Below are 27907 nucleotides of genomic sequence, written 5' to 3'. Positions count from 1 at the left end.
CAGCGTCAGTAACAATGAAGTCAGGTTTAGAGATGCTGAAATGTGTCGTATATTTAAGCCTGATTATAAAATATAAACGCATAGAGCATGCGAAAATTCTAAAGATCCAATTCTGCCTCTACAATACTTCAGAAATGTGAAAATTTGACTGATGAGGGGACATATAAGCCCCGTCAATTATCCTTGAAGATGACATAATGTGAAGGACTGGTTGGAAAGAATGTGAAGAGGTTTTAAATCGACTTGATGGTGTCCCTGTACTTTGAGTGAGTGAGTAACTGTTGCTTTAAGCCGCATCAGCAATATTCCAGCTATTCGCGGCTATTTTACTTGGAGAATACATTCGTTCCTTCCTCACGACAAAACCAAGTCAATCCTTCCCTGTAAACAGATGTGGACTTATGAAGTGGGGGCACGGATGGCCCAGTCGTCAAAGGCGCCACGATTCGCTGTGCAGAGTTGCGTCTCTTTGGCACGCCAGAAACCTATGATTGTGGGTTCGAATCCCTGTTCGCCCCGATTATGTTTCTAGATTAGTCAGCACGTACCATACCCGTGCTCGTGGGTTTCACCGAAGTGGTAAACATATGAGACCTGCATCACTTCGGGCTTTCCTCCCACATTAAGCTGACACGCCGTGATATAACTGGAATGTTAAAAGCGGCGTTAAACCCAACTCACGCACTCACTTATGTACTACTCTTCAGCATTAGAGTCCCACAGACGGACAACCCAAGCTATTTCACATTCTTTTTTCTTGCACTATAAATCATGGGAGCTCTATATGGAGTTCCTTGAGAAATCTTGTAAGCCAATGTGTTGCTCTGAATGGTCTGGTCCAGGGGTAACTTTATGACGGCGGTCTGTAAAATAATCTAGTTTGGACCAGACAATCCAGTGATTGACATCATGAGCATCGATCCACGCAATTGAGATTGAGACATTCAAGTCAAGTCAGCAAGCCTGACCACCCGATCCAGTTCAACGCCTCTTACGACAAGCATAGTCGCCTTTTACGTGAAGATCGGGGGTTGCTGAAGATCTATTCTATCCCGGATCTTCAGGTGTCGAAGCAGATGAGGGTGAGAGATCGCAGCAAAGCGCGAGATGGTGCAGAAGAGCAAATTCTGTCAGGGTTATCAATGGTGTCAACAACTGATTTCAGGAAAATTTAGAAAAATAACTTTTAGTATCAGACTTGGACAAATATTCGGGTTAGAAATGAACCCATGCTTGGTCATGAAATGATTATATAATAACGTCACGATCTATTGTGAAAACTGATACGTAGTAATTAATACACGGATATGCGTGAAAGGTATTGTGAAATAATTACTTTATCATACAGTTTATAAGTCATTATCCGTATCAAAACGAAATCTGACGGGCAGTCACGTGACTAACTACATGGCAACACCTAATACAATATGGCGGCCAGTGTTGTGATTGATTGTGTGTGAGGCGGGTTATCGCTGAATATCTCCAGTTCTGAGCACGTTTACTCCGCAAGACTTTCATAATGGACAGAGGTATATTTGTAATATATTTCATGCCAGAAATACGAAATGTCAACCGGTCTAGCTCCATAGTGTGTATATTGTCGTCTGTGTCGATTGTATGTATTGATGAATACGTATAGCAGTATAAGTACGCATACTCCTCCTTGATCTTCTGCAGGTGCCCGTTGTGTTTAGTATTGGACACGGTCATATGAGCACAGATACAGTTAGGATTCATTTGAATTCAACATTCTTAGGAATATGTTCACTCACATGAATGATGTTATAATAATCAATACTACGAAAGCAGATGTTTGTTAGTTGTTTAATGCCGCACTCAGGAATATTCCAGTTATATGACGGCAGTCTGTGAATAATTTAATCTGGACCAGACAATCCAATGATTGATATCATGAGCATCGATCCACGCAATTGGGATACGATGACATGTATCAACCAAGTCAGCAAGCCTGAACACACAGTCCCGTTATTTGCCACCTGAAAACATAGTCGCCTTTACGGCAAGCATGTGTTGGGGAGACCTATTCATGGGTGACGAAAGCAGATGGGTCTCATATGTTGTCTTGAACTTCTCTTTGTTACTATTACGTCAATTATGGATGCTTTAATTTGTAGACCTGTGAAGTTCCGGAGTAGACTAGGTCTTCAGCAACCCATGCTTGCCATAAAAGGTGACTATGCTTGTGGAAAGAGGCGACTAACGCGATCAGATGGTCAGGCCGCCTGACATGGTTGTTACATGTCATCAATCCAATTGCGTGGATCGAAGGTCATGATATCAATCACTGGACTGTCTGGTCCAGACTGGATTATTTACAGACCACCGTCATATAGCTGGAATATTGCTTCGTGCAGCGTTATGCAACAAACCAATCTACCTACTTTAATTTGTAGTTATTTTTTTGTCAGATTCATCGGTTTTGTCAGTGTCAAAATATATAGGGGAATATATGCAGGTATATCCAACTCAAGTGATTACAACATTTTTATTACAGCCATGAGGGGAAATGATATAATAAATATTCTTGATGATTGTACATTTTAATAAATGTTATTAATAGTTCAAACATTGATTTACAGAGAGCATATGTATCAGTTAGCAATTCGTGGGACCACCTGATAGTATTTGTAATATTATATTTCTTTATAGAAAAACAGAGTCAGTGTTATGAGAGTTGACTGACATTTAGTAATATCGCATATATCACATAGTTCACACTAGAATAGACGACAATGTTTATATGAGTTGATGACATACAATGAGTAAATGTTGTTTTATGCCACACTCTGTATTAATCCAGCTATATCAAGGCAGAACTTAAACTAGTTTATTCTTTGTGTGAACCAATATACATTTAAGTCCTAAAACATCTATTGAAAGAATTCTAAATAAAATCTGTCATGTAGAAATACAATAAACAATAGCAATCATTAATTCACAGCATAAGGCCGTACAGCCAGTTTATGGCTATTTTAACTTTTCTTCACTGAAGTATGAAAAATTAGATGTATTATCACTGGCCAGAAATACATTTTGGTGTAAATTTAAAACAGGAATCATACGAAGAACTAAACTCACAAAAGTTGTAAAATGTAAATATTTACAAGAAAGTGATACATGACGCTGAATTTTTGATTCCTTGTAATTAATTTTCATTTTGCCAGTGTGCTTTGATATGTGCATGTACCTCATAGTAATGCTCTAAGATTCCAGGCAGTATGTAGGACCTATATGCTCATTTGGACGAGTTTGCTTCAGCTTTAGGGAAGAACTTGGAGTCACTTGCGGAGGAAGATGATGAAGAGGAGGAGGAAGAAGCCACGGGACGCTCAGAGGGAGCAGAGGTAAGCATCATTAGTGCTTAGGTTGGTAGTACATGTACTGTGCTAGGATATAGAGACCAGATACAGGACGGTCGGAGGGAGCAGAGGTAAGCATCATAAGTGCTTAGGTTGGCGGTACATGTACTGTGCTAGGATATAGAGACCAGATACAGGACGGTCGGAGGGAGCAGAGGTAAGCATGAGTAGTGCTTAGGTTGGTAGTACTTGTACTGTGCTAGGATATAGAGACCAGATACAGGACGGTCGGAGGGAGCAGAGGTAAGCATCATTAGTGCTTAGGTTGGCAGTACATGTACTTTGCTAGGATATAGAGACCAGATACAGGACGGTCAGAGGGAGCAGGGTAAGCATCATTAGTGCTTAGGATGATAGTACATGTACTGTACTAGGATATAGAGACCAGATACTGGACGGTCGGAGGGAGCAGAGGTAAGCATCATTAGTGCTTAGGTTGGTAGTACTTGTACTGTGCTAGGATATAGAGACCAGATACAGGACGGTCGGAGGGAGCAGAGGTAAGCATCATTAGTGCTCAGGTTGGTAGTACTTGTACTGTGCTAGGATATAGAGACCAGATACAGGACGGTCGGAGGGAGCAGAGGTAAGCATCATTAGTGCTTAGGTTGGTAGTACATGTACTGCACTAGGATATAGAGACCAGATACAGGACGGTCGGAGGGAGCAGAGGTAAGCATGAGTAGTGCTTAGGTTGGTAGTACGTGTACTGTACTAGGATATAGAGACCAGATACAGGACGGTCGGAGGGAGCAGAGGTAAGCATCATTAGTGCTTAGGTTGGCAGTACTATGCTTGGAAATATATGTAGGCACAGCAAACCCTGCTACAGGATTGTCAGTTTTAGTAGACTTTAGTAAGACAAACTTTCCCTCATAAATAACTGGCGTTTCTACTTTGAGAAAACTTTTCTCACGTGAGACTGCGTATTTGTTGTTTCCAATGCATGCTCCGTTGCCAACCTGTAACAAGCTGCTGCATGTTGTCCTCTCTCCTCCAACTAGAGCGAAGTGGACTCGGACTCAGAGTCAGACTCAGAAGATGAAGACGGAGACCCTGGTGCTATACGAGGAGAACCTAACAAGTTTGAAGGGCTGTGTGACGGGGTGCTCAACTCCACAGCACTAGTACAGGTGTCCCTGCTGGAGGTAACTAAACACATAGTCAATATATAATGAAGCTGTTTCATGGTCAGTAGTGGGGCTCAACACATCTGTTCCATGTTTTATTATTTTAAAATTTATCCTTTATTTGACCTCTGCACTTTGACCTTAGCACTTTCTAGATTCTCTCAAAATGTAATTCCTCGCACTGTCAATACCGTCTCAGAAACCAGTGAACCAATGAAGCTGAGACTTCATATACTTGTTCCCACCAATGATGTCCCCTGAATTTGTTCAAGAGCTATAAATCCAGTTTTCAATATGGCTCCCATGACAGCCATTTATTCAGCCATTCGTGTTCAAAATGTAATGACATTTGGTATTAACTGGTCTCGACCAATATGTTCCATTTTTAATGACATTTTAAAGTTTGATTGTGTTTTGACCTTTGTGATTTGACCATGCTCTTTAATTCTCTCAAAAGGCAGTTTTGTCTCTGTAACATCTCTATAACTGCCAGACTGGCAAAGTTTGACATGATTGTTTCTTCTTTTGGTGACATCATATTTTGTTCAAATCTTTAGAATTTAGTGTCAGACTTTAGTCCTCAGTGTTCATGCAGGAAATAGTTGAATATCAATGCCGACAGCAACTCATATGTGGCTGTCTCATATGTGGCTGCCTCACTCAGCAATATTCCAGCTATATTACGGCGGCCTGTAAATAATTGAGTCTGGACCAGACAATCCAGTGATTGACATCATGAGCATCGAGCCCTGCAATTGGGATCGATGATATGCATCAACCAAGTCAGCGAGCCTGACCACCTGATCCCGTTAGTCGCCTTTTACAAGCATAGTCGCCTTTCACGGCAAGCATGGGTTGCTGAAGACCTATTCTACCCCGGATCTTCACGGGTCCAATGTGTAACGAGGCATACAGGTATAGTGTTGTTTTTTGCAGCTTTTGGAGTTGAAAGATGAGCTTCTAGGCCACGCCCTCCCGCCAACACTCCTCGTCAAACTCGCCCTCACCACAGCCAAAGTCTTCCGCAGGTAACAAATACTACCCAATTTTTGATAAAGTCATTCCTCTAATTTCTAACTGAGTGCCTATAATCAGACCTTTGAACTTTTTGTTTTACCCTTGTGTTATTTCTAATTGGAAATACACATTTTTGTTTGTGTTATTGGCTGTATATTTATTTCCTGAAATTAGGCCAAACTTTACTGTTTTTCTTACTTTCTTGGCTCTAGACATCTTTCTATGTGTACCAAGGAATCCTAAAAGAGAAGATAACATAACAGATATTAAAATAACGATCCAGGTTCAGATAGTCATCCCTACCGTGCAGGTAATACATGTGGTCCGCGGTGACTGTTTCTTCTACTGCAGCATCAGCGACATGAACATGCCCATGAACGAGCTGGTACGCCTGGTGCGTGTGTACTCCACGCCGTGGGAGGAGAAGAGCGCTGCCCTCAAGAAGTTGCATGAAGACTATGAGAGCAAACAACGGCAGCTCAACATCGCCATCAAGAGACTGCAGCTTGTTGATGCTCATGTGAGTACTAGGGAATGTAAAATTGATAGTTTGGTCTCCCATGGACACAATATGATTTTTTAAATTCATTGAATTTTTTTCTCTCGTATAGGCTAAAAAGAATAATAGTTTTGGTTCTCAGGCACCGCCTGCATCATTTTTATCTCTATTTTGAAAAAACAACCCAAAAATACTAAAATATAAAACTCCAACGGTAGTCAAATACTTTATTCCAGTATTTTTACTCATCAAGGAATACATTTATGTAGGTAGGCCCTTTCCCAGGTTGATTGTACACAACTGTTTATTTGGTTACAAAACTGTTTATTTGGTTAACAACTGTTTATTTGGTTACATACTAGTTTGAACAACCCCAAAAAATAAAAATAAAATAAAAACACATGCCTTCCAGCTCTATGTTTTAAAAGCCATTGTCTGAGAACCATTTCTGTTATTTCTTTAAGCCTTAGCTGCTGTTGAAGGGGAACTTCATGTGCTTGTGACCATGTTGAGTCTAGATCCCACTGCTTCAGTTACTGTATTCGACGTAATAAGCGCCCCGCTCTAATAAGTGCCCACGGCGACATTTGCTAATATATTGGCTAGTGAACAATCCCAATTAGCACCTCTTCCAATTGATCAATGTACAATAGACATATTTATTCGCGTATACTACGCACTGGGGTGTTATATGCACCCTTAATTATGGGCAATTAAATTCTGGAAAAATATATCTGTTGTATATTAACATTTCAGGCTGTCAGCATAAACCACGAAATTTGTCTTTCAAATCTGTTTTTTATCACCAAAATAATATTCTAATAAGAGCCCCCTATTTCTGAGACTGAGACATTGTCTATTTGTCATAGGGTCAGGAAATACCAGATGGAAATGCATCATCAAACTTGAGTTTCAGACAACCACGTAATTTCTGAATGACTTGAAGCCAAGTTGCAGGGACTGCCAACTGACCCAAGCATACTTTAACACTGCATGAATTGATGGAGTGTTAATGACTAGATTTAATTACACCCCGACCTTAAAGGGCAGGGTTATATAGTTATACCTAGGAATTCCGTCCATCCTTCAGTCCCATCCTTCCATCAGCCCTTCTGTCTGTCCGTCCTTCCAACCTATGCCTTGAAAACTACTTCATAGATTCTTTTCAAACTTTGGGAACACTTTCTATATCAACAGGAGAGGTGCAGTGCCATGTTTGATTTCAATATTTGGATTTCTTGGAAAAAATACAGCTATTTTTCATTTTTTAACTTTTTTTTTTTATTTTGGGGTAAAAAGATCCACATGTAAGCAGTAAATCTGGCTCTTGTACAAGACACTCATGTCGACATTACCATGTGGACAAAGTAATTGCTTTGCTTGACAAGATAAGGTATGCAGCCATATTTCAGGAGATGAGTTAAAGAAAAAGTGTTTGTTGATCCCTTTGTTGGTACAGTCTAGGAGATAAGCATTTTGGATTTTACAGAAATTCTGCCAACATGTTCCGAATTGATGGTAAAAATGTTGTGTGACACAGAGTATGCTGTAACTATCATCTCTAATGATGACTGCATTCCATCCTATATAAGCCCAACCTTTATTTCATTGATGTAACAAAACAGGCACTTGTGTCATCTACAAACTGACAAAAGTTTGACCAACATTTGCATGGCCACCAACTATGCCACAACTTAAAGTTACTGTCAAAACCGGGGCGGTCGGGTAGCCTAGTGGTTAAAGCGTTCGCTCCTCACGCCGAAGACCCTGGTTCGATTCCCGACATGGGTACAATGTGTGAAGCCCATTTCTGGTGTCCGCCGCCGTGATATTACTGGAATATTGCTTAAAGTGGCGTAAAACCATACTCACTCACTTACTGTCAAAACGACAGAATTAAATAATTTCCCTTATTTATCTATCAACATTAGCTCTTATGTAATACAAGTTGTTTCATTTGTAGTTGGTGATGCCCAATTGTTGATTCTGAAACAATGACTGTTGTGTTGATGCTAATCCTGCTGTTTGCAGTCCAAGAGAATAGCCAAGGAGAAGCGCATCATGAACTGGGAGAAGCTCTTTTCAAAAGTCACATCAACAAAAGGTCATGGCCGCAGATGGAAATTCCTCATCGAGACAATCAAACAGAAGGCGAAGATGGGGTGAGTACTCCTCACCCAGGGGGAGGGAGGTATGCAGGTGTGTGTGTGTGTGTGTGTGTGTGTGTGTGTTGGGGGAGGTGGGTGGGGTGCAGATGGGGTGAGTACTCTTCAGGGAGGGAGGGATGTATACAGGTGCACGGGGTGGGGTGGGGGGGGTTGCAGATGGGGTGAGGTGAGTACTCTTCAGGGAGGGAGGGATGTATACAGGTGCTCGGGTCGGGGTGGGGGGGGGGTGCAGATGGGGTGAGTACTCTTCAGGGAGGGAGGGATGTATACAGGTGCACGGGGTGGGGGTGGGGGTTTGCAGATGGGGTTACTACTCCTCAGGGAGGGAGGTATGCAGGTGCAAGGGTGGGGGGTGGAGATGGGGTAAATACTCCTCGGGGAGGGAGGTATACAGGTGCATGGGGTGGGGGGTGCAGATGGGGTGAGTATTCCTCAGGAAGGGAGGGATGTAAACAGGTGCACGGGATGGGGGTGGGGGTGCGGGACGCAGATGGGGTTACTACTCCTCAGGGAGGGAGGTATGCAGGTGCAAGGGTGGGGGGTGGAGATGGGGTAAATACTCCTCGGGGAGGGAGGTATACAGGTGCATGGGGTGGGGGGTGCAGATGGGGTGAGTATTCCTCAGGGAGGGAGGGATATAAACAGGTGCAAGGGATGGGGGTGGGGGGGGTGGGGGGGAGTGCTGATGGGGTTAGTACTCCTCAGGGAGGGAGGTATGCAGGTGCAAGGGTGGGGGGTGGAGATGGGGTAAATACTCCTCGGGGAGGGAGGTATGCAGGTGCAAGGGTGGGGGGTGGAGATGGGGTAAATACTCCTCGGGGAGGGAGGTATACAGGTGCATGGGGTGGGGGGTGCAGATGGGGTGAGTATTCCTCAGGGAGGGAGGGATATAAACAGGTGCAAGGGATGGGGGTGGGGGGGGTGGGGGGGAGTGCTGATGGGGTTAGTACTCCTCAGGGAGGGAGGTATGCAGGTGCAAGGGTGGGGGGTGGAGATGGGGTAAATACTCCTCGGGGAGGGAGGTATACAGGTACATGGGGTGAGGGGTGCAGATGGGGTGAGTATTCCTCAGGGAGGGAGGTATGCAGGTGCATGGGGGGTGGGGGGTTGCAGATGGGGGTGAGTACTCTTCAGGGAGGGAGGGATGTATGCAGGTGCGGGGGTTGGGTGAGTATACCTCCTTGAATTGTGGTGATGTTAGGGCTATATTCCATGTTAAGATGGTACATGTGGCTATTTTGAAGGGGTACCATGTGGTTATTTTAAGGGGTGTGCTGTGGTGATGTTGTTAATGATGTTGTGGATGATGTTGCAGTCTGGAGCATGTGCAGGAGTACACGAAGGCCCTGGAGCAGGCTTCAGACTCGGAGGACGGGGAGGAGGAGGTTGTGGACACCACCAAGGCCACCGAGTCCTCACCAGAGGCCATTGATGTTGTCAGCGAGAAAACAGTAATGAAATATATATATCTTTTTTAAATTTTTAAGTTTTCTAGAGCATTTACACTGTTTTGCATAACAATATTTTCAAAGAAATAAAGCATGACAGCTTGACCAAAGCTTATAAAAGCAATCTCTATTACAATTAATGATGGGAATATATTTTGTTAACTTATAAAATTCAGTGAGCTCCTTCTGTATAAATTGGAATGCTGGTGGATAGTTATTATTTCTGAAGTTAAAAATGATTCGTTTTGACTAAATAATGATAAATTTTAAAGGATTGTTATTCTTCAATAAATAACCCAACAGAACATTAAGAAATATTGGTTATGATTATTGTTCAATAATGATTTATATAATAAGCTCTTTGTGCTTTTGCATAAGTTAAAAGATCTTTAAGAACACCTTGATTAATGTCTGGTGACCAAGATATTGATGTGTACAGGAAGACACCACGGAGAGCCGGGGAGAGAAGGAGGACGAAGAAGGAGAAGAAGAAGAAGAGGAGTCTGAAGCAGAGAGTGAAGACCCTGAGGAGGGAGCTGTGCCCACCGTCACCATCAACCTGACGCAGGAGAGTGAGGATGAAGAATCATCTGATCAGCTCAGTCGTTCAACCTCACCAAAGGTACGTGATCTGTAGCCAATCAGCTCGGTTGTTCTGCCTCACCAAAGGTCAGTGATCTGTAGCCAATCAGCTTGGTCGTTCTGCCTCACCAAAGTTACGTGATCTGTAGCCAATCAGCTTGGTCGTTCTACCTCACCAAAGGTACGTGATCTGTAGCCAATCAGCTCGGTCATTCTGCCTCACCAAAGGTACATGATCATCAAGTGGTAAATGTATGAGACCTACATCATTTTGGGCTTTCCTCCGACATCATGCTTTAATGCCATGATATGAGAGAAGTACTGTTCAAAGCGCCTTTAAATCCTACTCACTCACCAAAGGTATGTGAGCTCTGTCTGGTCAGCTCTCAGTTGTCCTGCCTCACCAAAGTAAGGCCATCTTAGTCAATCGGTTGATGAGAAACCACTTATACTTGAGTGAACCCCCTGCTACATTTCCCCCTGAAATCTGCTTTATCTAGGTAATAGTGGAAAATACAATATGCATGAATTGTATGATAATAGAATATTGTGTTACCTGCAAAATTTTCTTCGCAGAAAGTTCGGTTTGGTGAGACTGTACCGCCCCCTGTGGTGAAACCTCAGATGCGAGACATGAGCATCGACACGGGAGAGCCAGAGTATGACCTTTACCTCCATGTGCGGATGTTTGCTCCCGAGGACCTCAACCATCAGGGTCTCAAGTGTTCGGTGACGTACGGAGATCAGATGTACAAGACTGGTGTTCTGGATGTGGAGGAGGACAAGGAGGTGGGTGGTTGGGGGGGGGAGATGGGAGGAGGGAGGTGCCTGTGGGGAGAGAAAGATGGGTTGAGGGTGGTTAATAGGTGCTTGCAGGAGAGAGGGAAGAAGGGAGGGGAGTAAGTAGGGTAGGGTGGAGAAGGGAGGTGCATGCAGGGGGGAGGTGGAGAGGAGAGACTAGGGTGGGGTGGAGAAGGGAGGTGCTTGCAGGAGAGAGGGAAGAAGGGAGGGGAGAAAGTAGGGTAGGGTGGAGAAGGGAGGTGCATGCAGGGGGGAGGTGGAGAGGAGAGACTAGGGTGGGGTGGAGAAGGGAGGTGCTTGCAGGAGAGAGGGAAGAAGGGAGGGGAGAAAGTAGGGTAGGGTGGAGAAGGGAGGTGCATGCAGGGGGGAGGTGGAGAGGAGACTAGGGTGGGGTGGAGAAGGGAGGTGCTTGCAGGGGAGAGGAAGGAGCGTAGGGGAGAGAGTAGGGTGGGGGTGGAGAAGGATGGTGCTTGCAGGGGAGAGGAAGGAGGGGAGGGGAGAGAGTAGGGTTAGGGGTGGAGAAGGGAGGTGCTTGTAGGTGGAAGGAAAGAGGTGGACAGAAGACTAGGGTGGGGTGGAGAAGGGAGGAAGTTGTAGGGGAGAAGAGGGAAGTTAGTGGATGTTGATAATGGTAATCATTTTCCGTATCTTCCTGTGTTCCAGCCAGAGCAGGCGGCTGAGATGGCCAAGTCAGAAAAGAGACCCCCTGCAGCCAGTGGAGGCAGAACTAGCCCAGGTGAGGAGCACCATCTTGTACTGTCCCCATGGCAACTGTTGTGTGTAGAATAACAGGCATACTTACCTACCACCAACTGCTGTTGCACTGTCTAAGTAATCAATGCCATAATTGAATTTATATAAACATTATTTCAGTTAAATCACATGTCAGCTTCATTCGGGTGGAAATGCTGAAGTGATGCACTTGGATGGGTGCATGGTGCAGACAAACCATTTATAATGTTTATAAAACGACAACTTCTATCTTCCAAGGTTCAAAAGCAGCGGTTGAAGAGGATGGGTCAACGAACAAAAAGTAGGTACCAGACTTCATATTTAAGGGAAATAGAAACAATTGTAGTTGTACAAGAAGTTCATGATGTTTTTTAAGAAGAGTTCATGGGGATGATGTTGTGGTACAAGGAGTTCATGGTGTGGTACAAGGAGTTCATGGTGTGGTACAAGGAGTTTATGGTGTTGTGGTATGAGGAGTTATGGTGCTGTGGTACATAGTGAGTGAGTGAGTATGGTTTTACGCCGCTTTTAGCAATATTCCAGCAATATCACGGCGGGGGACACCAGAAATGGGCTTCACACATTGTACCCATGTCGGGAATCGAACCCGGGTCTTCTGCGTGACGAGCGAACGCTTTAACCACTAGGCTACCCGACCGCCCCTGTGGTACATAGTTCATGGTGTGGTACGTTGAGTTTATGGTGTTGTAGGTACAAGGAGTTTATGGTGATGATGTTGTGGTGCAAGGAGTTCATGATGTAGTACAAGGAGTTCATGATGTAGTACAAGGAGTTTATGGTGTTGTAGGTACAAAGATTTCATGGTGATGTGGCATGAGGAGTTTATGGTGTTGTAGGTGCAAGGAGTTCATGGTATTGTAGCACATGTGCATGGTGTTGTATTACATAGTTCATGGTGTTGTAGTACATAGTTCATGGTGTTGTAGTACATAGTTCATGGTGTACTACATAGTTCATGGTGTAGTACACAGTTCATGGTATTGTAGTACATAGTTCATGGTATTGTAGTACATAGTTCATGGTGTAGTACATAGTTCATGGTGTTGTAGTACATAGTTCATGGTGTTGTAGTACATAGTTCATGATATTGTAGTACATAGTTCAGGGTGTTGTACATAGTTCAGGGTGTTGAAGTACATAGTTCATGGTATTATAGTACATAGTTCATGGTGTATTACATAGTTCAGGGTGTTGTAGTACATAGTTCATGGTGTATTACATAGTTCATGGTGTTGTATTACATAGTTCATGGTGTAGTACATAGTTCATGGTGTTGTAGTACATAGTTCATGGTGTTGTACATAGTTCAGGGTGTTGTAGTACATAGTTCAGGGTGTTGTAGTACATAGTTCAGGGTGTTGTAGTACATAGTTCATGGTGTTGTAGTACATAGTTCATGGTGTAGTACATAGTTCAGGGTGTTGTAGTACATAGTTCATGGTGTTGTAGTACATAGTTCAGGGTGTTGTAGTACATAGTTCAGGGTGTTGTAGTACATAGTTCATGGTGTTGTAGTACATAGTTCATGGTGTAGTACATAGTTCAGGGTGTTGTAGTACATAGTTCATGGTGTTGTAGGTACGAGGAGTTCATGGTGAGACTACCAGATGAGGTTCCCCGTGGGGTGCTAATCACTGACAAGGCCAAGTCCGACACACCCAACAATGTGCAGATAGCAGTCCATCATGGGCAGTTTGAGGAAATGATCGCCATGGCAACTTTAGACCTAGAGGACTTAAAGGAACTGGTAAGCATGTGGATTTATCAAGTTACAGACAGATGACAGTTCATCCACATTAGGAAGATGGCCTTATCCTCTGTTAATTATTCTAAGTTTCAATTGCTTTTCATTATCTAATAATCTGGTATTTAGTGATAACATGGGGTGGGATGTTGAGTGTTCCGGTTTTCAAAAAAAATAATTATGTAAATTGGTAAAATTATAGTCATGTAATGTTGGGTGTTTGGCAGATAAGGGACAATGGCAATATTTGTATTTCTTTTTTCTTGATAATTTAATTTTTTTGTTGGATTGATCAAATGAAATTAACAATGATGTCTGGATGTTATGTTTATTCATGTTTTTTTTTACATTTGAACATACATCACAAAAGCATGACAAGCATTTGGGAGGGTCATTTCTGTACTCACTCCGTCACCTATGTTCTTATGCCAGGACCTGCGGACAGTGTACCACCCACCACCTAAAGGGGATGACGACGTCCCCCGTAGCAGTGCAGGACGTGATGATGACCTCCTGTCCTTGTCTGACTCCATTGACTTGTCGTTTGGTGATGACGAGTCCGAGCATGGCACCCCCAAGCCTCGAGAAGACCCAGTGAAGGACGTGGATCCTCTGCCTTTCCCCCTGTACTCTTTACAGGTCAGCGGTCGGTCTGACGCTGTCCACATGCCCGTTGGCAACCAGCCCCTCATACTCTACTGGGGCAGGAAGAGGAGGCCGCCGGTCTTCAACAGACAAACAGGTGGGCCTTGAGTCACTGAAGCCTATGTCAGGTATCACATCTTCCTGCGGCAAGGGAGTCAACTGACTATAAAAGTCTAGTTTCCACCCTTGCCAAACTCTGCTACCATTATTTATATTTTAGCTTGACTAACGAGTATATGCATAGTCCAATCAAAATCTCTTAACAAAAATCGGCATTCAATTGGCATGCAGATTTCAGTCAATTGCAGGATTTGCAAAGCACGTGTTACCATCAACTTAGCATCAACAGATATTTTCCACATCTTTTCATGTTTTTGGTCAAGGTGCTCATGTGATTTGATACACATCGTGAAGTAAGATCTGTTTTATTACAACATAGATCTTGATTATCGTCTTCACTAGGTGACGCCATATTATTTGAAGCAAATGCAAGTGATATCAGAGGTGGAATCTGATTGGTGAATAGAAGGGACATATAAGGGACATAAGTCATAATAATCCCTGATGGTGCAACGATCAAGCCCAGTTATTCCAGCCGAGTTCGGCAAGGGGGGAAACTGGACTTTTACAGACAGTTAACTCCCTTGCCTCTGGAATATGTAGACATCAAATGTAAACCAAACACTTCTCAGTCAGTCTACAAATAATTGTGAAAACTCAAGATACTTTTCATACTTTGTTTACTTGGATTCTTTGAACTAAGTGCAAGATCTTGTTTGCTAGTTATGTTTTTATTGAAATCTCTGAGAAACTTCTGGGGGAAAAGAAAGTTGTACTTTGTGTACCAAGTTGGGTATTCTGCCGTTCATATATTATGCATTTCTTGAACTCTGTCATGATGGTGTGCAGGAACCCTTGGCATCAATGAGGTCGTGTTTGAGCTGACGGGGATCGACCTGAACACAACCACGAAGGAAGACCTCCATAAAGACATGAGGGACCAGGCTCTGTCAGCAATAGAGTTCACACCAGAGCCCCAGGAGGTGAGGGGAGGGGGTTGGGGCAGGATCTGTCAGCAATAGAGTTCACACCAGAGCCCCAGGAGGTGAGGGGAGGGGGTTGGGGCAGGCTCTGTCAGCAATAGAGTTTACACCAGAGCCCCAGGAGGTGAGGGGAGGGGGTTGGGGCAGGCTCTGTCAGCAATAGAGGTCACACCAGAGCCCCAGGAGGTGAGGGGAGGGGGTTGGGGCAGGCTCTGTCAGCGATAGAGGTCACACCAGAGCCCCAAGAGGTGAGGGGAGGGGGTTGGGGCAGGCTCTGTCAGCAATAGAGGTCACACCAGAGCCTCAGGTGAGGGGAGGGGAGGGGGTTGGGGCAGGCTCTGTCAGCAATAGAGGTCACACCAGAGCCCCAGGAGGTGAGGGGAGGGAGTTGGGGCAGGCTCTGTCAGCAATAGAGTTCACACCAGAGCCCCAGGAGGTGAGGGGAGGGGGTTGGGGCAGGCTCTGTCAGCAATAGAGGTCACACCAGAGCCCCAGGAGGTGAGGGGAGGGGGTTGGGGCAGGCTCTGTCAGCAATAGAGGTCACACCAGAGCCCCAGGAGGTGAGAGGAGGGGGATGGGGCAGGCTCTGTCAGCAATAGAGGTCACACCAGAGCCCCAGGAGGTGAGGGGAGGGGGTTGGGGCAGGCTCTGTCAGCAATAGAGGTCACACCAGAGCCCCAGGAGGTGAGGGGAGGGGGTTGGGGCAGGCTCTGTCAGCAATAGAGTTCACACCAGAGCCCCAGGAGGTGAGGGGAGGGGGTTGGGGCAGGCTCTGTCAGCAATAGAGTTCACACCAGAGCCCCAGGAGGTGAGGGGAGGGAGTTGGGGCAGGCTCTGTCAGGAATAGAGTTCACACCAGAGCCCCAGGAGGTGAGGGGAGGGGGTTGGGGCAGGCTCTGTCAGCAATAGAGTTCACACCAGAGCCCCAGGAGGTGAGGTGAGGTGAGGGGGTTGAGGCAGGCTCTGTCAGCAATAGAGTTCACACCAGAGCCCCAGGAGGTGAGGGGAGGGGGTTGGGGCAGGCTCTGTCAGCAATAGAGTTCACACCAGAGCCCCAGGAGGTGAGGTGAGGTGAGGGGGTTGAGGCAGGCTCTGTCAGCAATAGAGTTCACACCAGAGCCCCAGGAGGTGAGGTGAGGTGAGGGGGTTGAGGCAGGCTCTGTCAGCAATAGAGTTCACACCAGAGCCCCAAGAGGTGAGGGGAGGGGGTTGAGGCAGGCTCTGTCAGCAATAGAGTTCACACCAGAGCCCCAGGAGGTGAGGGGAGGGGGTTGGGGCAGGCTCTGTCAGCAATAGAGTTCACACCAGAGCCCCAGGAGGTGAGGGGAGGGGGTTGGGGCAGGCTCTGTCAGCAATAGAGTTCACACCAGAGCCCCAGGAGGTGAGGGGAGGGGGATGGGGCAGGCTCTGTCAGCAATAGAGGTCACACCAGAGCCCCAGGAGGTGAGGGGAGGGGGTTGGGGCAGGCTCTGTCAGCAATAGAGTTCACACCAGAGCCCCAGGAGGTGAGGGGAGGGGGTTGGGGCAGGATCTGTCAGCAATAGAGGTCACACCAGAGCCCCAGGAGGTGAGGGGAGGGAGTTGGGGCAGGCTCTGTCAGCAATAGAGGTCACACCAGAGCCCCAGGAGGTGAGGGGAGGGGGTTGGGGCAGGCTCTGTCAGCAATAGAGGTCACACCAGAGCCCCAGGAAGTGAGGGGAGGGGGTTGGGGCAGGCTCTGTCAGCAATAGAGGTCACACCAGAGCCCCAGGAGGTGAGGGAAGGGGATAGGCTCTGTCAGTAATAGAGGTCACACCAGAGCCCCAGGAGGTGAGGGGAGGGACCAGGCTCTGTCAGCAATAGAGTTTACACCAGAGCCCAAGGAGGTAAGGGGAGGGGGTTGGGGCAGGCTCTGTCAGCAATAGAGTTCACACCAGAGCCCAAGGAGGTAAGGGGAGGGGGTTGAGGCAGGCTCTGTCAGCAATAGAGTTCACACCAGAGCCCCAAGTGGTGAGGGGAGGGGGTTGGGGCAGGATCTGTCAGCAATAGAGTTCACACCAGAGCCCCAAGAGGTGAGGGGAGGGGGTTGGGGCAGGCTCTGTCAGCAATAGAGTTCACACCAGAGCCCCAAGAGGTGAGGGGAGGGGGTTGGGGCAGGCTCTGTCAGCAATAGAGTTCACACCAGAGCCCAAGGAGGTAAGGGGAGGGGGTTGAGGCAGGCTCTGTCAGCAATAGAGTTCACACCAGAGCCCCAAGTGGTGAGGGGAGGGGGTTGGGGCAGGATCTGTCAGCAATAGAGTTCACACCAGAGCCCCAAGAGGTGAGGGGAGGGGGTTGGGGCAGGCTCTGTCAGCAATAGAGTTCACACCAGAGCCCAAGGAGGTAAGGGGAGGGGGTTGAGGCAGGCTCTGTCAGCAATAGAGTTCACACCAGAGCCCCAAGAGGTGAGGGGAGGGGGTTGGGGCAGGATCTGTCAGCAATAGAGGTCACACCAGAGCCCCAGGAGGTGACGGGAGGGGAGGGGAGGTGACCAGGGAAAGGGATAGATCTGTCTGTAATAGTTATCACCAGTTCCATGTGGTATATGTATGCTATTCTGTTTTCTTCCACAGGAAACCATTGCCCTGACTGAGGTGGAGGAGCTGCAGAAGAAGCACACGAAGGAGATGACGGGCATGAAGGACTCGTACGAGTGAGTTGTGTTCCTTGTTGTCATACCTTGTACTTTACACATCAAGCTGAGCACCTCCTTCTGTATATTTCCACGTGTATCTGTGTTAAGAAAATCAATCCTGTAATTTTGTTTCAAAACAGATTTGTTTTTGACTCAAAGTGAAATACATGCAGAAACAATAACTATATATTGTCCATATGTTGTGTACCTGTTCCATGACAGTTCTTTGAGTACCTTTCCTTTTGCTTCCTCTTCGTCGTTACAAGGTATGATAATACCTAGCACACCTGGAAGAACATGTAATGTTCTGGTACCAACCTTTCAGAAGATATCGGTGTTATCGTACAAATAAGACAGTATATCTACCCACTCACCCTCTCCTTCACTCACTCACCCACCCACACACACCTATACTATACGCCCACCCACATGCCCGCCCGCCCGCTCGCTCGCTCGCTCACTCACTCACTCACACCTCTACGCCCACCCACATGACCGCTCACTCTCTCACTCACTCACTCACTCACTCACACATACGCCCGCCCACACGCCTGCTCACTCACTCACTCACTCACTCACTCACTCACTGTTCCCAGGAAGCAGCTGAAGGCTCTGCTGGAGAACATCTCGCATCTGGAGGAAGAGCGGAAACTACTTCAGGAGCAGCAACAAAACATGCGCCCCCTGTCGGCCCGCAGCAGAACTAGCACCTCTCCGCCACGCAGCATGTCCCGGGGAGCCAGCACACGACGGACTCCCGCTCACAGTCCAGACAAGGACCTGGCAGAATCGGAGAAGGTGTCGCTTACCATCCCCGTGTCTCCAGGCACCAAATACAGGTGTGTGGTAGGAGTCGTCAGACTCAATCTCAGGTTGTTATTCTCATACGATACCTCTCTGTGTGAAGATCTGATAACTCCACTACAGGAGGTCGTCGTGTCAGGATGATATCTATTAAGGCTTACCATTACTCAGTGCGAGAAGTCAGTGAAGCATTCAGGCCAGTATGTCTGATTTCTGTATCTCGAAAACAAACTTAAAGGGCAAGTTCACACGGAAATGAACCATTTTTTCTTGTACTTTTTCCACATTAAAAGTGTTAACATAGAAGTGTCATAGACAAAAATATAAAAACATCATATTTAATTAACATATTTTTGGCACTAAAACGATTCATATTTTTCACATTTACCAAGTGTTCTATTTCCATAACAAAAACACCATGGCTTATGCCCCTTGCAATATGACGTCATTGGTGCCAATTGATAAACATTATGACGTCATCATGCTTTGTTAGAGCCGCTTCACATGGGGTAGGTACAGTTTTGTGATTCTAGCATCTCAGATGCCAGCCAGAATTGTGTTATGCTGAGACACCACTGCGCAGGAGTGTGTCGTAGACCATGTTGTTTGACCGCAAACTGGTCCTTGATATCTTTTGCGTTGAGAATAGACAGGGACCCAGTTGAATTGGCACCAATTACGTCATAATCTAAGAGGGATAACTCAGGCCTATTTCGCTCGTAAAACGAAGGCCTCATAACGGCATATCACTTTCACACTATTGTGAGCTTCCTACTTTCACTGTGAAAAAAAATGAGTGTATATTTTCAAACACAGATACTAACTAATTCTAAAATTGCGTTTTGTTTAGAAAAAGAAAGAAAGTGATTTTTGCGTGTACACTTCCCCTTTAATCAACCAGTTCCAAATGTAGGTAATAAAGGCAGTGCCATTATATTGTTGGGGGTACATCATGTTCTGTGCCACAGGATCTTCACCTGGAAGGGAGTACCAAGTAAGGAATAGTTGTGTTCTGTATGGGTTTTCTCTTATGCAAAAAACAATTTTGAATTGAGGGGGTAAAGAAACAAATGAGAATCATTTTCGAAAGCTGACATCTCATTGGCTCTAGAGCATACACATCCTTCATTTAGAGTGTCAGGTCAAAGTTCATGCAGAGGTCACCTCATGTGACCTATGGAGGTCAGGTGGTCAACCACACAGTGTCGTATCAGAGTACAAGATCGGATTGGAGTGAGATTGCATGTCAGTGTAATACAAGGAATATCATTAAGTTGCACCGAAATGCTGAAAGAGCATTTTCACACCACAGATATAACAAGCAATTGTATACAGACATCAGGTAGTGATGACTACGTTGTCCAGAACAGTGTACTCTCATCAGTTACGAACATGACAGTGACAGAGTTGTTTCCCTTGTAGACCAGCACCTCCTGCCACACACAAGCCGAGGAAGAACTTCCGCGTAGGTCGCCCTCTACCGAAGTGGGGAGAGGCTTTGCCACAAGACGTGAGTTTATTGGACTTTGATATGAGGGTAGCTATCTATATTGAAACTTGAGGCACTTTTTAAAATGGCAAGCCGTTCAGCCATGATCACAAATGTGAATCTGCAAGCCTCCTTTCCTTGAAGCCAGATCAATCTTTTCCCTTGTTTTACAGTTTTTGCTCAATAGGCCAGGGTCTCGTTCCACAAAGTGATCTTTGGCAATTCATTTTTTTTCAGTTGGTTTACAGAATTTTACTTTGTTTTTACAATTTCGGTGCTCAAAGAACAAGAGAAATTGTTTTCAAATGAACATGTCTGAACTTCCTGAATTTATTCCGCTCAATGGCAATCATGCCTAAACAACTGCACAACCGGATAAAGGCTGTAACTGTTATAGATCTAAATTGCTTAAAACTTTGTAGTAAACACTTCACTATGATTTTCGAATTTTGCCAGGAATCCTCTTTTCAACACAAACTAATTTGATTGATATTTTATGTTAACTTATTATCTTAATTTTTTTTAATACCATTAGAGTTGTCTGTATTGAAAACAATGTCAGAAAAGTCATTTTAATCCTATTTTCATTTCACTATTTTTCATGTTGACATCTCAATAAATATCATTTAAAAACTTAATCGCCGCAGCAAGAAATAAACATGTTGTCAGAGTTGATTATCAGTTCATATATTCCCTGTTAAAAAACATGTGAAGAATAGAAGAATCTAAAATATGTTTCTGTGAAAGCACAATGTTTTTAAAAGAGTTTTATTAAATTTACTGTAGGTTTGTTAGGTAAACAAAAATATTTTGGTTCAGCTTAAGTATGATACACAAAATGAAAATAAGGAGTATATATGTAGTATATGTGTACAATGACAAAGGAAGCCACTAACACAACATGTCATTGTAGTTCTTGGAGCGACTTCGGTTGTATGAAGAGGAGAGTAAACAGCACATGGCCGAGCTGAATGAACGAACACTCCGCGACATTCGTGACAACTTGGAGAAGAAGTTGGCCGGACAACATCGACTCAGCAAACGAGAGGAAGCCATGTATGATGCTCTGAAAGGTACAGCTGCCATTGTTTGTGTTGTTGATCTGGTCTCCTCCATTGTGAGTGAATGAGTGTGTGGTTTGGGTGGGTGAGTGCGTGAGTGGTAGGGTGATGAGTGAGTGGATGAGTGTGTGGAAGGGTTGGTGAGTTAGTGAGTGGGTTGGTGGGTGAGTGTGAGTGAGTGAGTGAGTGAGTGGGTGGGTGGGTGGGTTGGTGTGTGAGTGAGTGAGTGAGTGAGTGAGTGAGTGAGTGAGTGGGTGGGTGGGTGGGTGGGAGAGTGAGTGAGTGAGTGAGTGAGATAGAGTAATTGAGTGAGTGTGTTTTTGGTGGGTGGAAGCCAGTGTAGGAGGGAGGTACCAGGGTTCTGGAAAGTAAGATGCCTTACTGAAGTTTTCCTGTTGTAGACGTCAGCCTGCCGGCGCTGTTTATGCCATTCCGGAGTGGGACAGTGTTCAACCCCCGGGCTCATCAGTACTTCCACCCAACAGGTGAGGGGCATTATTCATCAGTGCTTCCATCCAACAGGTGAGGGGCATTATTCATCAGTACTTCCACCCAACAGGTGAGGGGCATTATTCATCAGTACTTCCATCCAACAGGTGAGGGGCATTATTCATCAGTACTTCCACCCAACAGGTGAGGGACATTATTCATCAGTACTTCCACCCAACAGGCAGGGGCATTATTCATCATTACCTCCACCCAACAGGTGAGGGATATTATTCATCAGTACTTCCACCCAACAGGTGAAGGCACATTATTCATCAGTACTTCCACCCAACAGGTGAGGGACATTATTCATCAGTATTTCCACCCAACAGGTGAGGGGCATTATTCATCAGTACTTCCACCCAAGAGGTGAGGCGCATTATTCATCAGTATTTCCACCCAACAGGTGAGGGGCATTATTCATCAGTACTTCCACCCAACAGGTGAGGGGCATTATTCATCAGTACTTCCACCCAAAAGGTGAGGGCATTATTCATCAGTACTTCCACCCAACAGGTGAGGGGCATTATTCATCAGTACTTCCACCCAACAGGTGAGGGGCATTATTCATCAGTACTTCCACCCAAGAGGTGAGGGGCATTATTCATCAGTACTTCCACCCAACAGGTGAGGGGCATTATTCATCAGTACTTCCACCCAACAGGTGAGGGGCATTATTCATCAGTACTTCCACCCAACAGGTGAGGGGCATTATTCATCAGTACTTCCGCCCAACAGGTGAGGGACATTATTCATCATTACCTCCACCCAACAGGTGAGGGGCATTATTCATCAATACCTCCACCCAACAGGTGAGGGGCATTATTCATCAGTACCTCCACCCAACAGGTGAGGGGCATCATTATTCATCAGTCAAGTCATATTGTTTTTGTGTATTAAAAAGCTGTTTTTGTAGTTGACCTGGTACATGTTGTGTAACCATGTTTCTGTGGCTTTTCCTGTGTCTGTGATCTTGTGTAACTATGTGGGTATTTCTGTGTCTGTGACCTTGTGTAACTATGTGGGTATTCCTGTGTTGATGACCTTGTGTAACTATGTGGGTATTCCTGTGTCTGTGATCTTGTGTAACTATGTGGGTATTCCTGTGTCTGTGATCTTGTGTAACTATGTGGGTATTCCTGTGTCTGTGATCTTGTGTAACTATGTGGGTATTTCTGCGTTGATGACCTTGTGTAACTATGTGGGTATTCCTGTGTTGATGACCTTGTGTAACTATGTGGGTATTCCTGTGTCTGATGACCTTGTGTAACTATGTGGGTATTCCTGTGTTGATGATCTTGTGTAACTATGTGGGTATTCCTGTGTCTGATGACCTTGTGTAACTATGTGGGTATTCCCGTGTTGTTGACCTTGTGTAACTATGTGGCTTTTCCTGTGTTGATGACCTTGTGTAACTATGTGGGTATTCCTGTGTTGATGACCTTGTGTAACTATGTGGGTATTCCTGTGTCTGTGATCTTGTGTAACTATGTGGGTATTCCTGTGTCTGTGATCTTGTGTAACTATGTGGGTATTCCTGTGTCTGTGATCTTGTGTAACTATGTGGGTATTTCTGCGTTGATGACCTTGTGTAACTATGTGGGTATTCCTGTGTTGATGACCTTGTGTAACTATGTGGGTATTCCTGTGTCTGATGACCTTGTGTAACTATGTGGGTATTCCTGTGTTGATGACCTTGTGTAACTATGTGGGTATTCCTGTGTTGATGACCTTGTGTAACTATGTGGGTATTCCTGTGTTGATGACCTTGTGTAACTATGTGGGTATTCCTGTGTTGATGATCTTGTGTAACTATGTGGGTATTCCTGTGTTGATGACCTTGTGTAACTATGTGTGTATTCCTGTGTTGATGACCTTGTGTAACTATGTGGGTATTCCTGTGTTGATGACCTTGTGTAACTATGTGGGTATTCCTGTGTTGATGACCTTGTGTAACTATGTGGGTATTCCTGTGTTGATGACCTTGTATAACTATGTGGGTATTCCTGTGTTGATGACCTTGTGTAACTATGTGGGTATTCCTGTGTTGATGACCTTGCGTAACTATGTGGGTATTCCTGTGTCTGATACCTTGTATATTTATTCTGTGTTGCCAGGTTCCACGGACCTTCGTCTGACTCAGCCGCCCTCCATGTTCCAACTGCCGCCACTCACCAAACACAATGTATCCTTCTGTGGTCTAGCTGTGAATAGAGAGCATGTTCATTCTGATGCTTGTTTTGTATAATCAGTAGGATACAAATATTAGTGCAATAACCTCTTTATTGTTCAAGCTTATATACAAGTGCTGAACTGGATCCTTTTATTAATGAAGAATGTTTGTAAAAAAAATTTATGTTTCCAAGGCAATAAGTTTGACTTAGGTTCAAATGGCGGTAGGATCGTTCTCATAATATAACTCGATAGTTTCTCATTTCTATGTGAAACTTTGTATACACATCAGACATGTGCTAAACTGGTGCCTTCAAATGTTCAGGTGTTTTTAATTATACCGTATATCGCTGTGTATAAGGCAAGTTTTTAGTACCTAGAATGAGGGGGTTAAGAAGGGGGGTCGTCCAATCATCGCAGAAAAAACAATGCAAGATAAATGTATTTTTATTGCAAATATAAGGTTTGTGTGCGCACTTGTGATGTGTGTCTTGTCAGGTTGCCTTATAAACGGAGTATAGGATTTTGGGTCAATTTTGAAGGCGTGTACAGGGGGGTCGTCTTATACGTGGGGTCGCCTTATACACAGCGATATACGGTAGATTTTGCATTTCTAAGTTTGCGGTGGTCAGATTTGGTGACTTGTCTGATTGTGGGACATTGTGCTCTGACAGAGCAGGACACTACTCATAAGTTTCTATAACAAGCACAGCATCAAACATCGGTTCAGGAATTGTTACGTGTTTGTTATTTTGTTATGGAATTATGATTTACAGTTTTGAAAATATTGATATATTTAACATTGCTATCAATGAAAAAATCTTTAAAAAAAGTATCATTACTAATTCACATTCTTGGATAAAGATATTGCAAGCATTAATGGATTGAGGTCATCCTTTGGTATGGTCAGTCTGCCATAAAAGGCGACTATGCTTGCCGTAAGAGGCGACTAACGGGATTGGGTGGTCAGACTCACTGACTTGTATTGGGTGATAAATGGTATCGTATCTCAATTGCGTGGGTCAGTGCTCATGATGTCAATTACTGAATTGTCTGGTCCAGACTCGATAATTTACAGACCGCTGTCATATAGCTGGAATATTGCTGAGTGCAGCGTTAAACAACAAACAAACAAAATGGTATGGTCAGTCCATACCATTCAGGTTTAGTGCGGTATATGACATACGTTATTTTATGCACATATTTAAAAGGGCGGGGGATATCAATGACTCCTGTCTTCCTGTAATTGTAAGCGGCCAGTAATCTGTGATAGGTATTGCCAGAGACCATATACTGCTACGATAGTGCAAAGTTTGAATTATCTCTTACAGAAGAGCTTCATTGACATGATTTTTTGTCCATGCAAAATTAATTATGTCTAAACGATAATTTCAGAGGAAGTTTGATGCTAGAGTTGCAGGACAAATGTTTTCATTTCCTTAATGTGCTCAGCAGAAATTGTCTGTGGTGAACCTGTTCGAGCTGAGCAGCAACTTTTCGTCGAGGAGTCCGAGTTGGTTTGTGGAGCGCTACATCCAGCAACAACGGCCTGCCTCCAACGAAGCCTTCAACCCCTCAGCAACAACATCCAACAAAGCTGCACCCAACTATCTCACCCAGGACTCCCAACTGTCAGACTCGGGGCTTGATGCCCCTCCGCACACTCCCCAGGGCAATCCCAGCATGCCAGAACAGGAAGTTGGGAGTTGAGGTTCAATAACCAGCAATAGGACATTTCCAGGTGTTCACCGTTTGTCGGACCAGATGGACATACCTGTGATAATAAGCAATTGATACCACATGCCTCCATATCTGTTGTACTACCTCTCTGGACAAAAATACTCCTCAACATTTGCTGCAGAGGATTTGATAACCGCTAAAGCTTCATTATTGTATATTCAAATTTGTTTTAAAATCGGCTTCATGTTTTTGTATATCAAGAAAAGAGTGTAAGGTTCACCATTTTAGGTCTCATAAGCTTCCATTGAAGGAGAGGCTATGTTGAGGACGGGTGGTGTGCAGTCCACACATACCAATATGTACCTGCAGGACTGTCAGAGATGTTTTATGGAGCTGAGGAGGAGTTTGTCCATGATGAACCTATGGACATGTTCAAAAACACAAACTCTTAGCAAATGTTGAGTGGTATTGTTAATAAGAACTGTCATATTGATCCTCTTTTAGCCCCTATCTACAGTTTCCAGGGCTGATGCTGCATGATGGGATCAGTATTCAAAGTCCATTTTCTTCCTCTTTCACTCCTGCCAAAATGTAAACCCAGTGCTTCATATTGAGAGGAATTGAGGTGTTGTTGGTTTGTGAGTAACATGGTTGTGCTGATGAACTACTGAGGAGTGTTGGTGAGAACATAGCCTTGAATGTACCCATTCATGTAATTACAAGTGATATGTTGGACCTTACTTTAAAGGCCCTGCTACTGTTCTGAGTTGTGTCCCTTAGTTGCCCCTCAACATATTCCCATGCAGAGTTGTGTCCCTTATAAGCTCCTCGTCAGTATACCACGGCAGAGTTGTGTCCCTTAGTGGACCCTCAACTGTATTCCCATGCAGAGTTGTGACCCTCAACAGTATTCCCATGCAGAGTTGTGACCCTCAACAGTATTCCCATGCAGAGTTGTGACCCTCAACAGTATTCCCATGCAGAGGTGTGTCCCTCAACAGTATTCCCATGCAGAGTTGTGTCCCTCAACAGTATTCCCATGCAGAGTTGTGACCCTCAACAGTATTCCCATGCAGAGTTGTGACCCTCAACAGTATTCCCATGCAGAGTTGTGACCCTCAACAGTATTCCCATGCAGAGTTGTGTCCCTCAGCAGTATTCCCATGCAGAGTTGTGACCCTCAACAGTATGCCCATGCAGAGTTGTGTCCCTTAGTTGCCCCTCCTCAGCATGCCCATGCAGAATTGTGTCCCTTTGGTGCCTCTCCTCAGCATGCTAATGCAGAGTTGTGTCCCTTAGTTGCCCCTCAACATATTCCCATGCAGAGTTGTGTCCCTTATAAGCTCCTCGTCAGTATACCACAGCAGAGTTGTGTCCCTTAGTGGACCCTCAACAGTATTCCCATGCAGAGTTGTGTCCCTCAACAGTATGCCCATGCAGAGTTGTGTCCCTTAGTTGCCCCTCCTCAGCATGCCAATGCAGAGTTGTGTCCCTTAGTTGCCCCTCCTCAGCATGCCCATGCTTCCCATCAAGCCGAAATCACTTTTTATTGAAATATTATTGATGATGCTGATCTGAATATTCCTTTAATCGAATCTTCATAATGTCCGCTGGGTCTAACAACCAAAGAAACCAGGGCTCTCCGAAGTATCGCAATGAAGTCTTCATGATGCACCCTGGCAGCTGCAGCCAAAGTCCCGTCTGTTGTGGTCCCAAAGCGCCACAATGTAGATTTTGTACATCTTTTTAACACTTTTTAACATATGTGTGAATGTGTAATAAAAATCATGTTTCAAAATACAATCAGAAAATAGAGATCTTTTCTTTACTTGTTGTTCAGTGGAGGGCCCTACATTTACCAGGTCATAATGAGTGAGTGAGTGATTGAGTGAGTTTCATTTTACGCCTCTTTTAGCAATATTCCAGCAATATCATGGTAGGGGGACACCAGAAATGGGCTTTACACATTGTACCCATGTTGGGAATCGAACCCGGGTCTTCGGCGTAGTCAATTCTGTTTGGTCAATCAGAGGTTTCAAATCACAATAACCACCTCTGATTGAAGCAATCAACTTCCCAATTACAATGGAAGATAATATTTTTAGAATAAGGCTTTTTTCTCAATCATTTTTGGTAGGCATTTGAAAGGCTTGCATTTTCTTCAGGGGTGACGACTTTGTCAGCTTACAAAGTATCTATGCTACACAATTTCTTTGCCAGTAAAGAAAATGTTACATAACAATGTTTGAGCGTATACAGCGCTGTACTTTAACAGCCTATTATCAGCATGTCCATTATTCAGATCGAAAACCAAGTCAATGTTTAGAACTCTTCTAATGCCGATCTCTATCT

General features: G+C 44.8%; 1 protein-coding gene across 1 annotated transcript; it reads left to right on the top strand.

Moving 5' to 3' along the window:
- Window positions 1-1432: 1432 nt before the first annotated feature.
- On the top strand, window positions 1433-27288 carry LOC139474908 (uncharacterized). The gene is made up of 21 exons (XM_071258101.1): window positions 1433-1529; window positions 3280-3365; window positions 4385-4528; window positions 5447-5538; window positions 5879-6047; window positions 8058-8188; window positions 9510-9645; window positions 10082-10264; window positions 10801-11013; window positions 11689-11761; window positions 12016-12058; window positions 13357-13525; window positions 13955-14264; window positions 15077-15210; window positions 17802-17881; window positions 18460-18702; window positions 20090-20177; window positions 21070-21229; window positions 21619-21702; window positions 23821-23888; window positions 25328-27288. The coding sequence occupies exons 1-21, from the start codon at window positions 1520-1522 to the stop codon at window positions 25583-25585; spliced, it is 2874 nt and encodes a 957-aa protein (XP_071114202.1). The 5' UTR covers window positions 1433-1519; the 3' UTR covers window positions 25586-27288.
- Window positions 27289-27907: the final 619 nt, after the last annotated feature.

The sequence above is a fragment of the Haliotis cracherodii genome, unplaced genomic scaffold, assembly GCF_022045235.1.
Source record: "Haliotis cracherodii isolate W230 unplaced genomic scaffold, xgHalCrac1.p SCAF_3, whole genome shotgun sequence".
NCBI classification, from domain to species: Eukaryota; Metazoa; Mollusca; class Gastropoda; order Lepetellida; family Haliotidae; genus Haliotis; species Haliotis cracherodii.
Note: the sequence above shows the minus strand (reverse complement) of the source record. Positions and strands in the feature narration are given on the sequence as shown.